Source organism: Patagioenas fasciata, chromosome 1 (assembly GCF_037038585.1).
Source record: "Patagioenas fasciata isolate bPatFas1 chromosome 1, bPatFas1.hap1, whole genome shotgun sequence".
Classification (NCBI taxonomy): domain Eukaryota; kingdom Metazoa; phylum Chordata; class Aves; order Columbiformes; family Columbidae; genus Patagioenas; species Patagioenas fasciata.
The window spans coordinates 15224418-15237926 of record NC_092520.1 but is presented as its reverse complement, the minus strand read 5'-3'; the positions used below and the strand labels follow the sequence as shown (position 1 = coordinate 15237926).

At 36.9% G+C, this 13509-nt stretch overlaps 1 protein-coding gene across 5 annotated transcripts in view; it reads right to left on the bottom strand.

Annotated features, from left to right (window-relative positions):
- CNTN5 (contactin 5) overlaps positions 1–13509 on the bottom strand; it is a 709446-nt gene that overhangs the window by 159755 nt on the left and 536182 nt on the right. For all 5 annotated transcript variants that reach the window (XM_071803584.1, XM_071803595.1, XM_065832157.2 and 2 more), the window contains one exon: positions 2117–2219. In XM_071803584.1, coding sequence (XP_071659685.1) covers positions 2117–2219 — 103 coding nt within the window. The remainder of the gene's footprint in view (positions 1–2116; positions 2220–13509) is intronic.

Genomic DNA, 13509 nt, shown 5'->3' with positions numbered 1-13509 from the left:
GTCTGCAATTATTTATGAATACTTCTTGGTGACCTGCTCACTGACAATATCTGTGTGTTGGCCAAACAGGAAAAACAGGCAAGAAAGGAAGCAAGTTTAAGATATATCTCATCCAGCCAGTTAACAGGAACCATTCCGAGAAAAATATTAAAAAAAAATTCAGTGACACACGAAGGTCAAAATGACTATAAAACCATTTTAGAAGGCCTCTCAGGTAGTAGATGCAGGGTTTGACAGTTTGCTCTAGAAAACTAGACCTGCTGAGTAAGTCTTAAAGCTCCTCTCCTCTTATGTTTTGTTCCTACTTAAGTATATAAGTAAGAGGAATTGGTATGGAAGATATGGTATTCCACAGACTAATTGATTTATGAAGTTCCTCTACAGGAGTTCCAAGGACAAATCTTTCCACTGTTTCTTAATCAAAACCAGGCTGTAAAGAACCCGTATGTGCTTTGCTAACCTATAAACTAGAAAACCAAGCAGGATATATGATATTGAACAGCATGACTTTGCGGGGAGTGAGGAAGATACTCAAAAGGAAAACCACTATAAAAAGGAAATTAAAAGAATTAAATACAGTAATATTTCTTTCAACATGCTGCCCCCACCCTTCCACCTACCTAGAATTTTATGTATTTGTGAAAAAAAACCTGCCCTTTATATTTCTTCACATATCTCTAGTGAACCATCACCAATAGAACACCTGTTTCTAGCTACATACCTCTATAGCAGGTGCACCACCCCTTTCAAAACACCAGCAGTCTCTAGACCAATGGACCACTATGGTCATGTACCTGCCCCTTAGTTGACAGACATGGTCCTTAGCCAATGAAACACCTCATTTGAGAGAAGTTTCTAGGCCACTGACCATATATGACCACATATCACATCCAACCAAGGCAGAAATGGAGCCTGCCAGAAACTCCATTTTGAGTTGGTCCTCCTTGGAGCAGCAGGTCTGCAGTCAAAGACTGTCCTCTTGTGTTGGGATGCTGCCCAAAGAAACCTCCTTGAGGTCTGAGTGCCCTCGCCTTACTGATGAGTGGTTGCATGTTCTGCATTGCCTATGACAATCCTCATCCTGTGAGTGAGTAAATGCACATTTTGAATCATCATTCAAAATTCTGGGGATTCTCTGAGCTGGAGTCAGCTGTGTAGTAATTAAATTCCAATGGGTGTCACAAACCTGTGGATTGCAATGTTGTCTGAGGGCTGAATAATTTTGAATAAACCCCATTTCTAGTTGTTTTTCTTCTGAATGATTTTGGTTATAACCCATTTGCTTTTAGTTCATTGCCTGTCTGACCTGATTTTTGGTGTACCTCTGTGACATGTACAGAGAAAAAATGATTTCTTTGAATCAGTAGAGTTGCTTCTTAGTTCTGACTGTATACTACCTTTGCCACCGATATTCTTGGTAACAGTAATAATTTTAACTGCCACAACAAAATTGAAATGTTATCAATTTCATTCTGTATTCTGTAATCCGAATAGTGTATAGATGTAATTTCACTTCTTACTTAATTTGTATAAAATAGCAAAGAGGTATTTCTAAAATCTTTCTTCCCTAAACTGATTCATCAGTAAACATAAAAACCTCCTTGACATAAATACTAAACACCTAATTTAGTAGTGCTATTAGGTCAGGTAGAAACTAGAGAATTGTCATTGCCACAGACTGTGTTAGGCCATGTTTCAAATATTACAATCTTACCTTCATCTATAAACTATGCATTTGGAAAAAAAAAAAAGCTACTAATTGTATTTATTCTCCATGTGTGAATTTTTGGCAAAATAAACTCTAATTTACTGTTTTATAGTATCAGTGAATAAATGGGTAAGTCTGGTAAAATTTTCAATTTAAAAAGTTTCCCTTTTTGTTTACAAGAACATTACTTCTTGTTTTTATAGATATAATTTTAACTCAAATGAATTACTATCCACAGAAATGCATGGGCAGGGAATTCATAATTAGCTACTTAGTCAATTGGTTACTTTGAGTGTGCAGTAAGGATTGTCTGTGAAAATGAAATCCAACAAAATAATGAAACCACAAATTAGGCATGTCACATCTTAATAAACAACGATGTCTAATTATGATAGAATCTGGACTTACTTGCCAAGTGCAAAACACTCCATCTTAACAGTAGTTCCCCTTGCAGCTGTAACTGTGTAGGGAAAATGGACTTCAATTTTTGGTTCATATTCCCCCATCACACCTGGAAAATAAGGTATGTTTAAAATATGAAGTATCATCAGTTTTCCGTTTGTTTGGATTATCACATAAAAACCCTGTGGCTTGGTGGGCAGCCAGCAGTAAAGGTAGGAATTGATGGAGATAGCCTCCTTTGATCTAATGTGCTCTGCTTAGGTCCAGTAAATATTCTAAAATGCTCTTCAGGGTTGCCAGCAGCACAACAGTGAGCTTAAGAAAAAGGATTTATTTTCTCAAAATTGGTTAATATTTATATTTTGAAAGACCAAAGGAGGTAATAGATTTTAGAAGGGTGAGTGTTTTCACAGACCAAAGCTCTGTTTACTAATGCAGTGACAATTATAACAAATAAATCAACATATCATGCTGTGTTCGACTGACGATCTTCTAAGCTCAACAAGAAAAACAAGAATGTCAGGAGGAGAATGTGGCTAACAGCTGTGTTTGGTTAGATGGAAGGTGGGCTACTGGGATAAGCGATACTCAGGAACTAAAAGCTACATTAAACAAAGAAAGAATGATGTGGAGTTTGGATGAGGAAAACTGAATAAAATCTGACTTGTGGACATATTAGCAACACAACAAGTCTAGTCTAAATTAACAAAAATCAGTCAAGGTTCTCCAAAGAATTCTAGAGCAAACAACTAGGAACAAGAGAGGAAAAGAGAGAAAAGAGGTATCTTATGCAAGGAAGAGAAAAGAAAGGAGCATAACCAGGAACATGGAAGTAGAGGAATATGAGATCTGCAACTGAGAGAGCAGCTGGCATAGATTGGAAAACAATGCACAGCATATTAGAGGAAAAAAAAAAAAAAAGAAACAAAAAAGGCTGAAATAGTAAAACATAATACTTCTAGCCCTTCAAATGTTCCCCAAGGACTCAGGAATTTCCAATGGGGCTATGCCCTCTTCCTCCTGCTATCCCACAGGCTCCTGCACCTCTGTTCTGGGAAGAAGTCTAAACATACATGCATTTAAACATGTCTTTAGGGGCTTAAATTCAGTAAAAAAAATCTAAATGTTTCTAATGTTAATCAAGTGCTAATAACAAAAGTAGAAAGCATAAGATATTTTTAATTCAAACAAATCAATTCCATACATAATGTAGCTTTAGAAATAGCAATAGCTTTCTTTTTAAAAACATACTCATGCAAGTATTGCATGTACTAGCAACAGTTCCTCAAAAACAGAATTGTAGAATTATCAAGTGTTTTGGGTTGGAAGGGACCTTAAAGATCATCTAGTTCAAATTCCCTGCCATCAGCAGGGATACCTTCCACTAGACCAGGTGACTAAATCAACATTTTGACATTGATTTATGAACTTAGAAAGAAATACTGCCCCTTGAATGTAAAGGCAAATGCTGAATCAGTTCTGTCATTGAGATTAAAAGATATCTTTTTGGTAGAGAAAAGGAAATTAACCTTTGTGTTGTGGTTATTGAAATAAAATCATGGCATCAATCACATTATAGACAAAATTTTCCCTAGCATAGACTGAAATAATTCCTAATCTGTCATAAAAATATATTCCCAGTGGCTTGTACTATGTCAGTAAATTTCATAATTTAATTACCTCCTGACATTTACTGTTTTCTGGCCTTTTTATTTGTGATTCTGAATACCAGTTTTGAATTCATCTCAGTAAAATCATTCATGATTTTATAAGATATGTCATATCCCATTTTAGCTGTCTTTTACAGACTGAAAAATCCCAGACTATTAATCTTTCCTTAAAATGAATCTTTAATATACCTGCAATCATTCCTAATGACCATGTTGCACTGTTTCAGATTTCATTCTATCATTTTGAGAAGGGAAGATGAGAACCCCATAGCAGTATTGAAGTTGTAGATTTTTTTTTTGTTTGTTTTTGGTCCATTTACCTTTTTGCACTTGAGCTGATGTTCATCTGCAATGCTGTGTCTTTACTGATAATGCCTAATAAAGGTACTATATTTTTAGGTTTAGGCATTATATACCTTTGCACTTTGTGACATTATTTATCACCTATCCACTTTATTATCACAATACCCTTCTGCAGCTCTTGACAGGTTTAATTTTAACTATCCTTAATAATTTCATATTAACAAGCTTTTCTAACTCTGCGTTCATTTCCTTTCCAAATATTTCACATGTTGAATGGTGAAGTCCCAGAAAGGTATTCTGTAGCTTAACAGACAATCTCCCAGTTCTCCAAGCTGATCAGATACCCCTCCAACAGGTGGATTTTTTAATCTGTTGCTAATTCGAAATGGGGCTGTCCTTCAACCCCTCTGAGAATTTCATTTCCTTGACAGCCTTTGATGAGTGACCCTGTCAAGAGCTATTTGAAATGAAAGTACACAATGTTACCTTGACCATTCCTATTCATATTCTCTCAGACTCTTCAGAAAAGTTGTATACAGATTGAGGCATGACTTCCCTCTTTAAAAGCTGCATTCATGATATATGATGGTATGGTAAAACTACTGTATGGTACGGTGATAAATACAATCCTACTAATTGTACTTTTCTATGTATTTTCTATCAAAACACTTGACACAGAAGTCAGACCTACTGATCTGTAGTTCCTCAGATGTTCCTAGGAGTCACTTTTTTACAAAACCCACCTTTTCCTACCTGCAGTCCTTCTGGTGAAGGAAAATGGTACATCCTGCTTCTTTCCATATATGAGTTTGGTCTTGGGAATTTGTTAGTATTTGTAATGTCAATATTTCTCCTAAAATGTCTTCTATTGAAGCTTCAATCACAAGACTGCAGTCCTGGTAGGGGAACCTTTCTAAGTTCCCTTGTAGTGAACACTACTGAAAATAGTTCATTTAGGTTTTATGATGCAGCCTTATACTTCTGAAATCTTCCTTTTAAATGTCTGCCATATGTTGACATATGTGTCATACTTGCTGACATGGTTTGTGATTCAATGAATTAAAAAAGGGTTTTTTGGTTTTGTGTAAGACACTATTCCTGAAAATCATTGTGTTCAAATGTCATATACTGTTAAACATTTGCCTTTTTTAGACCTATAAAAAATGAAACCCAAAATAGGATTAAATTCTTCTTGCATTTAAAATAATACAGTACTTATGATCACATCTGAGGGACAGTATTATCTTTCAGATGGTATGTTTTTAACTTACATTAACTACCTTTAGTAGGTGCAGTCTGCACAAGTATTGAATGTTCTTTGTCATGTCATCATTTTGTATTCCTAATGAAACACTGATCTACTAATGTGTTGTACCATGTCCTGTTCTTTTCGGTTATTGTTACACTAGCAAGCAAAGTGCCTGCAGTAACTGGCAGAAAAAATGTAGAAAAATTGCTGAGCAATTGTTTGGTCTCCCTATGAAAATTAGGAAACAAAAGTCTATTATTGCACAGGGATATTTTTCATCCTTATTAATTATGATTTTTGAGACCAAGGAGGCCATTCCAGTTGCATAGACATCAAGGGAATTATCAAGGCCATACCTTCCCACATTAAAATGTAATTGCTTTGTTGTGGCTGTTGTACCTCCAGACTCTTTATCTTTCCCAGTTTCTGTTTTGGTCACTATGAGTTGGTAATGGTAAAACAATCACCATCTGCATTTTCATTAAGATTTTTGTGCGTTTGTATCAGGTACTAAAAGGAACCTGAACTTTTAAGAAATATCGAGACCTTGAGTTATGTACACTAGAATCAATCTCTCTCAGACTTATATACATGACTTTCTTTCAAAGGTTTGGTTAAGGCCGTAAAAAATTCTCTCAAGTCATTTTTTATTTCCAGTTATCAAACATGAAATACAACAATAAATAAAATTGATCAGCACAGAATAAAAACATAATATATGTTTTTCAAGCAGCTAACAAATTACAGAGCTCGTGAGGTCTGAGTACTATAGAGGAAGAGGGAGCAGTTCTCAGTGCTCCTGTGCTCTGCCTTACCATGAAAATACCTCCCTTGGACAATATTCTACCTTCCCAGAGATGAACCCAATGATTCAATCTTCGTTAGGCCAATTAGTTAGTTTACTACACTCCCTACTTCACAAGCTGTGCTCTTCACCTGAGTTCAGATTTGGGTATGAAAGTGCTGAATTTGTGATGACTATGAAACACACCACTTCAAGATAAATCTGACTTACCAGAACTTGAAATTTTGTCTGGGAATAAAAAAGGGGTTAAAAACCAAACTTTCCCATTCATTTAAGTAAATCTTACCTCTGGTCTTTATTCTGAAACACGTCACCCCACCTTACATTTCCCAGTCTCTGAGTCTCTGCCCCTTCAGTGTGCATGAGAGGGAGACCTGTCCACATTTCTGCCCAGCCAGGGCTTTCCCTGGCTGGGTGAAGTTGAACTAGAGATGAAACTCTAATAACCCTTCTGTTATACACCTGATATTACTGAAAGAGATACTGATTCAAATGACTGAACATATCTGAGGATTAAGCACAGCTTGACCTTGTTAGAATTAATGGTTTGTTGGTCATATGGGCAAAAATAGAGCTCAATATTTACAGAAGAGATGATTTCCCTATTCCCTCATTCAGACTTTTTTACAATAATGCAATTATCACAGAGCAATTATTACATATTCTCCAGCTCAGGTAAGGAAAAATCTTCATTAAATCATGTTTAATTTTAACAAGTGGTTTCATTTAGCAAGTTGTTCCCTTGACTTGACTACAGATCTGTGACTCATGGTCAAATCTCCACTACCCAAACTGTCTTATGAACTCTTAGCTACACTGTTGTCTGAATTTTAGTTTTCCATCAAAAAATAGAGATAACTCTGTTCACTGAATCACAATAATGTCATAAACACTGATTGTGATGTGCTCACATACCACAGGAATAAACGTAATAGAATTTCAGACATTTGCAGATATTACTATAGCTAAAACTGTTTATATTATCCCCTGTGGGCCTTTTAATGGAAATGGAGAATGGAATAAAGTACCAAGAACCGTTTCTGATTTCAGTCTTTTCAGCTAAGCACAACTGAGAGAGCTACAGACAGAATATCAGTCATTATCACTTTGAAAAGGACTGTTCTAACTCTCCATTTAGCCTATCACTCCCTGTGTAGTGTAGAAACATTGTGAGTCTATGGCTATATCCACACAATAACACTTTTTGCCTTAATGGAGAAAAAGAAAATCAGACTGCTGAGAAATCATGACACATCATCTTACTCCAGCTGTGTAGAGGCTAATGATTCTGTTCCGCTAGTCTTCCAGATATTAACTACCCTCTGGAATTTCCAAGAGCATGAACTTCCATAATGGCTCCTTAAACCCTTTCAGCTAAAATGATTTGGGTTTGTTTTGAACTGTTCAAGTAATAGCTCTTTAATTTATTTCAGAAACTAATTTTGAATGGAAAAGATTGTAGGGAATACTTGAATAAGTGGCTGATAAGCTTTTAAGACAGTACCTAGAAAAGAATATCAGATTCCTGGCTAAACGTCATCAGAGTGCTAGGGATAAAATGAAAGCCAAAGTTTTCCTGTGTTCAGGAGAAAGATTAGGCACAGATTTATACTTGCCATTATTTTATTAGCAGAAGATACAACCCCCATAGTTCAGTGTTTAAAAGTGTTTGCCCGAGAGCTTTGGGTGAAGTCCTTGATCTTAATCAGATGGTGTAGGAATGTTAATCCGGTCCTCTTAAAGCCTGAATAGTGCACTAATCACAAAAATGTTGGGGATTTTTATTGGTTTGGATGTTCCTTTCAATTTCTGGGAAACCTCCTGAGTAGTGATGAACTTGGCCTGATGCATAAGTATTTTTTTCCAAGAATTGCACAGATCAGAAATTGAGTTTCCTACCACATTATAATTATGATCTGCTGTGTGAATGTATCCAAACCTGAGAAAATTTTGATGAAGGAACTATGGCAGGAATGTTCATGCATAATTTCTTCTACTGGCAATAATTTGTGATGCAAACTAAGGTTGTCCATCATGTGGGTCTTTCTTTGACAAACAAATATTTAGCATTTTCCCTGGAGACCTGCATCATTAAATGTCCCCAAGTAGTTATTTGGAAGAGAGATCTCTGAATACATACATTTACAATGACAGAAAATTCACAGCAAAAAACAAATTAATTCAAATATAATGATGATACCTACCTTGCATTCTGACTGCAGCAGAAATTGTCAATGCATTGGGAAGAATTTATTGACTCACTTGCCATTAATCTTATTCTAAGTGGAAGGACTAGCACCTGCTAGTCAATGTGAGATTTTTGGATTTCAGTAAAATCTTCGTTACTGTCTCTCACAGTATCCTCCTGGGGAAGATGTTCAGCACACAGCTGGATAAACACACAGTGCAGTGGGTGAGCGATTGACTGATGGGCCAGGCTCAAAGAGTTCTAGTAAATGGGGTTATGTCGGGCTGGCAACCAATCCCTAGTGGGGTTCTGCAGGGATCCATCTTAGGGCCAGTACTCTTCAATGTCTTCATAAATGACTTGGACACAGGACTTGATGGAATCCTAAGTAAGTTTGCCAGTGACACAAATTGGGAGAAGCTGTGGATGCTCTCGGGAGCAGAGAGGCCCTGCAGAGGTGTGCTGGTTTGACTGAAAATGAGTTAATTTTCTTCATGCAGTTAGAAACCTTTATTTTTCATAGCTAGCACAGTCATTATTTGGACTTAGTTTGAGAACAAGAAGACAAGAACCCGGGACAGAGTTAATGTTTTCAGTGGCTCTGGCCTGGGAGCCAAGGATGTTCTGAGCACTCTACCCACAGGTGTGTGTGGGGGAATAGATAGGGCAGAGCTTGACTGACAACAGACTGATGTATGATGTATCCAGACTGAGTATTCCATCCCATTAGCATCATGCTTCATATATAAAGAGAGCTGGGATCTTCTGCTCTCTCATGTTCTCTTCCCTTCATGCTTGGAGACCTGTTCAGGGGAGTTCTGTTCAGGACTTTCATTAGTTTGGCCTTTCTGCCTTTTTCCTTTAGATTGGCTGATTGGACCAGGTGCTGGTCCAGTTCCTGGGACTGGCTGCTCAGTGCAAGCGTGAGAAATTGCAATGATTATCTTTTATTTTATATTCTATTTCTATTTTATTATATATATATATATATATATATATATATATTTACTAGTAGTGTATTGATATTTTGCTATTTTATTAAAGTCTGTTTATCTCAATCCAAATTTCTCCCCTCTTTTGATTTCCTCCCCTATGTAGGGGGTGGGGGAGGAGTGAAAGAGAAGCTATTGTGGTTGTACTGCTAACTCTGGTTAAACCATGACAAGAGGGATCAGGACAAATTGGAGAACTGGTCAATTACCAACCACATGAAGTTTAACAAGGGCAAGTGCAGGATTTTGCACTTGACATGTGGCAACCCTGTCTGTACATACAGACTAGGGGACAAGATATTGGAGAGCAGCTCTACACAGAGGGATCTGGGGGTTCTGGTCCACGGCAAGTTGAACATGAGCCAACAGTGTCCCTGGCAGGCAAGAGGGCCAACCGTGTCCTGGGTGCATCAAGCACAGCATTGGCTCCCGGGCAAGGGAGGTGATTGTCCTGCTCTGCTCTGCACTGGTGCGGCCTCACCTGGAGCACTGTGTGCAGGTCTAGGTACCACAAGATGAAAAGGCTATTAAGCTACTGGAGAGTGTCTAGAAGAGGGCTACAAAGTTGGTGAGGGTTTGGAGGGGAAGCCGTATGAGGAGCAGCCAAAGTCACTGGTTTTTTTCAGCCTGGAGGAGACTGAGGAGGAGGGGCAGGTACTGACCTTTTCTCTCTTGTGACCAGTGATAGGACCCAAGGGAACAACAGGGAGATGTGCCAGGGGAGGTTTAGGTTGGACATTAGGAAAAGGTTCTTCACTCAGAGGGTGCTGGAGCACTGGAACAGGCTCCCCAGGGAGGTGTCATGGCCCCAAGCCTGACAGTGTTCAAGAAGAGACTGGACAAGACCCTCAGACACATGGTGTGAACCGTGGGGTTGTCATATGCAGGGACAGGAGTTGGACTCGATGATCCTTGTGGGTCCCTTCCAACTCAGGACATTCTATGATTCCATGCTATAAGTCTCTAAAAATTTCTGTAGGAATGATTGTCTTATGATAGCTGTCCACAATATTCCTTTCACCTTGATATCTCATAGCCAAGTTTTGAGCTATAATTTTATCAGTTTAGAAGCCCTAAAAACACTCATGTGAAATTGCGTTCTGCAATGCACTGAACACTAAGTTCTAACTTAAAGTACTAACAATATTTTAATATGTTACTCAGAGAGCAAATCATATCACATATCACTGGATGGAAAGAAGCCTTCACTAGAATTTATCCTAGCATCAAAGAAAAGTTAGTAATTAAGTTTCTGGAAAAAAAAAAATCTTAAGTAAAACAGGGCAAGAAGGGAACAAACTCTTCTGTAGTTTACAGTGAGGGGATAAGATGTTCATGTATTTCTAGGTATGGAAGTATAAATGTAGAAGGTGGTCACATTCAACCAAACCAAATTGTTTAACTAAAGTTTAAGCAAAACTTTCTTCTTCCAATGTAATATCCATCTTCATATTATAGTTCATTTTACTAGTCCAGCAGCTACTCGCTGGACTCTGTCTGGAAAGCTCTTTCTAAAAATAGGTTTCCTATCTTGACATATTGAAAAAAATCAGTTATTTATAACCAATAAATGACATACAAACATGAGAGCTTTCTCTCTCTCTTAAACAGCAAATACAACTAAAAGCACTTCAATTATAAGTGGTTGTATTATGACTGAAGCAAGCTGGGGCCAAATCCTAAGGATACAAAAACAGTGAGGTAAGCCCGGAATAAGCAATGAGCAGAGCAGTGGTATTTTTTCTAATTCTTTAAACAAGGACCCAAAATTTCTAGTCTACAGTTTGGGCTGCAGAGATCTCTGTCTACCTGTGTTTGAAAACATCAAACAGCAACTATGACCAAGATTACTGACCCTCTGTGTAGATGAGTCTTTAGTGAGTCATAATCTAGCCTTCAATTCATCAGTTTTTTCACATATATGTAATTTAGCGTATAAACTCTTCTGTTAAACCCAGAACATCTGGCATTGGATGAAACAAAACTTCATCCTTCGGGCATTCAAAGATGAATGAGGCCATCTGAATGGCTTGTATACAACATTCCAGTATGAAGATTTGTATATCTATAGTTGTATGGATAAATGATAACCTAACTATGACTAAATTGCTATGCATATAGGTAATTTTTCTGAGCAGCCATACACATAAAGAAAAAATCAGGACTCCACTACACTAGACAACATGCCATCTTGCTTAAAAGCCCTAAGAATATGAGTCAACATAGAGCCAAAAGAACTATCATTTTTTGTTGTTCCATTTTGCTTTTACAGAGGTGGAGATTGTGCTGAAATTGGCACAAGAAATCTATGGCAGATTTCTTTTAGGCATCGCTGGGCAATGTTTATTGTTCCTCTTTTCCAATTACCTGCTGTTCATCCAGGTCAGGCTCACAAAAGTTATTCAGAAACCTGGAAAATATTATTTAATCTAAATGATTAGGAGGAGGATCTAATTTTCATGGGGTTTCTAATTATCTTCCTGATGACATGTTCACAGTTCTCAAATAACCTCATTTCTCCTGTATTAAATGACATAATTATTTGCACTTCAAATATGACTTTTATCTCCATTTTTCTTGCAACCTGCACTGTTCTTTTACAGAATGAAAACAAAATATCCCCTTTCCAGTTAGGTACTAACAGTGTGAAAATTGTTGCAGTGTCCAAAGAGGAATTTTTCATTTGGTTCTGATCAATTAGGACACAAAGTAGTGTTGCTCTAATATTTATTGTCATCTAATTAACTGGAAAGATCTTCCTAAATGAGAAATGTTTTTTTCAGTTGAGACTCCTGATACAACCATGCAAATACAAGTACCTATTATTTCCTCAATAAGAAAGATCAAACTAACAGTAACATTTCTCCTCCATTAACAACAGCTATTTAAATACCCATTGTTTTAGACCCGATAGCAACAAATCATTCTTGCTATAAACTTACTGCAGTCCTAACCCAAAGCAACATTCCTGCTGTTCATAATCAAATTATTTCAGTATATTGACAAGAACACCAAACTGACAAGTCATTCTTATTTGAAAATTTTATGAATATATAAATGTAGTTCATGATTGCAAAGCAAGCAGTCACTTGTGACTTTGTATCTCAGATCCTGAGACAGTGAGATACATAACATTTCGTATGACCATTTTCAACAATCTGAAACCACGCACAACAATATAGGTTATTTTCATTATCAATTTGTACAAATTTTAATTTAGTCACAACTAATTAAAATATAACTGACACACTTCTGTCCAAAATCTTAATAGCTACAGTTCAATGCAATGTCATTCCTAATCCTGAGTTGGTTTTATAAGAACATTTTTTCTCCATTTATTTTATGCTTTGTATACTCTGTATATGGATCAGTTAACACTTTCCTTTGTGTAGTAGTTTCATAAATCATCAGGAGGAGAAACAAAACAAGAAAACATGAGTACAGAAGATGTGCAAGATGATACATGTCTAGAATTCTAAATTACTTCAGCTAATTAAAAAAAGCAATGACTTCATTTCCAACAGATAGTGTTTTTATCAACTAGTGGGAAAACTCAGAAATTAAAGCTCCTTCAATAGGATTATCTTAACAGAGCTCAGGTAAACTAAACTCAAAGCAAACTGTTTCACAGCGTAAGAATTCCTGTTCTACATTGAATAGTGGAACCTAATTTTTTCCACGCCTTTCCCAGTTTCTCCTCTTGAGACAATCCCCTGGGTTCAACGCTTTTATACAATCAAAAGACCATCTCAGGATTTCTCTACACTTTTTTTGTAGGCTAAATCTTTTATAAATAGTGTCTTTGAACTTTTGTGTGCTGTTTAGTAATGCACTTGAGCCATACTACAATCCCTGTAAAACACTGTGTAAAGGGTTATTGTATAGGAGCCATCCATAAAACCTCCTGCCTACCTATAGATCTTCACTGCCAGTTTTTAGGTGGAAGGCCCACTGGTGCTGACTGCAACAGATTTTCTAAATGGAAAGAAACATAAGTATTTTGGAAAAAAACATGGCAAAACCAACACTGCCCCTCCTGTTTTATATATATATGTACATATGTACCTTTTTTCCCCTTTTTAAATTAAAATTAGAATACACTGATGTTTTTTAATTCTGACTTTCATCCTGCTATTTTTGACAACCTTGCAGTGGGTTGTCAGAGCCAGAATAAAACAAGCAAAACGTGTTT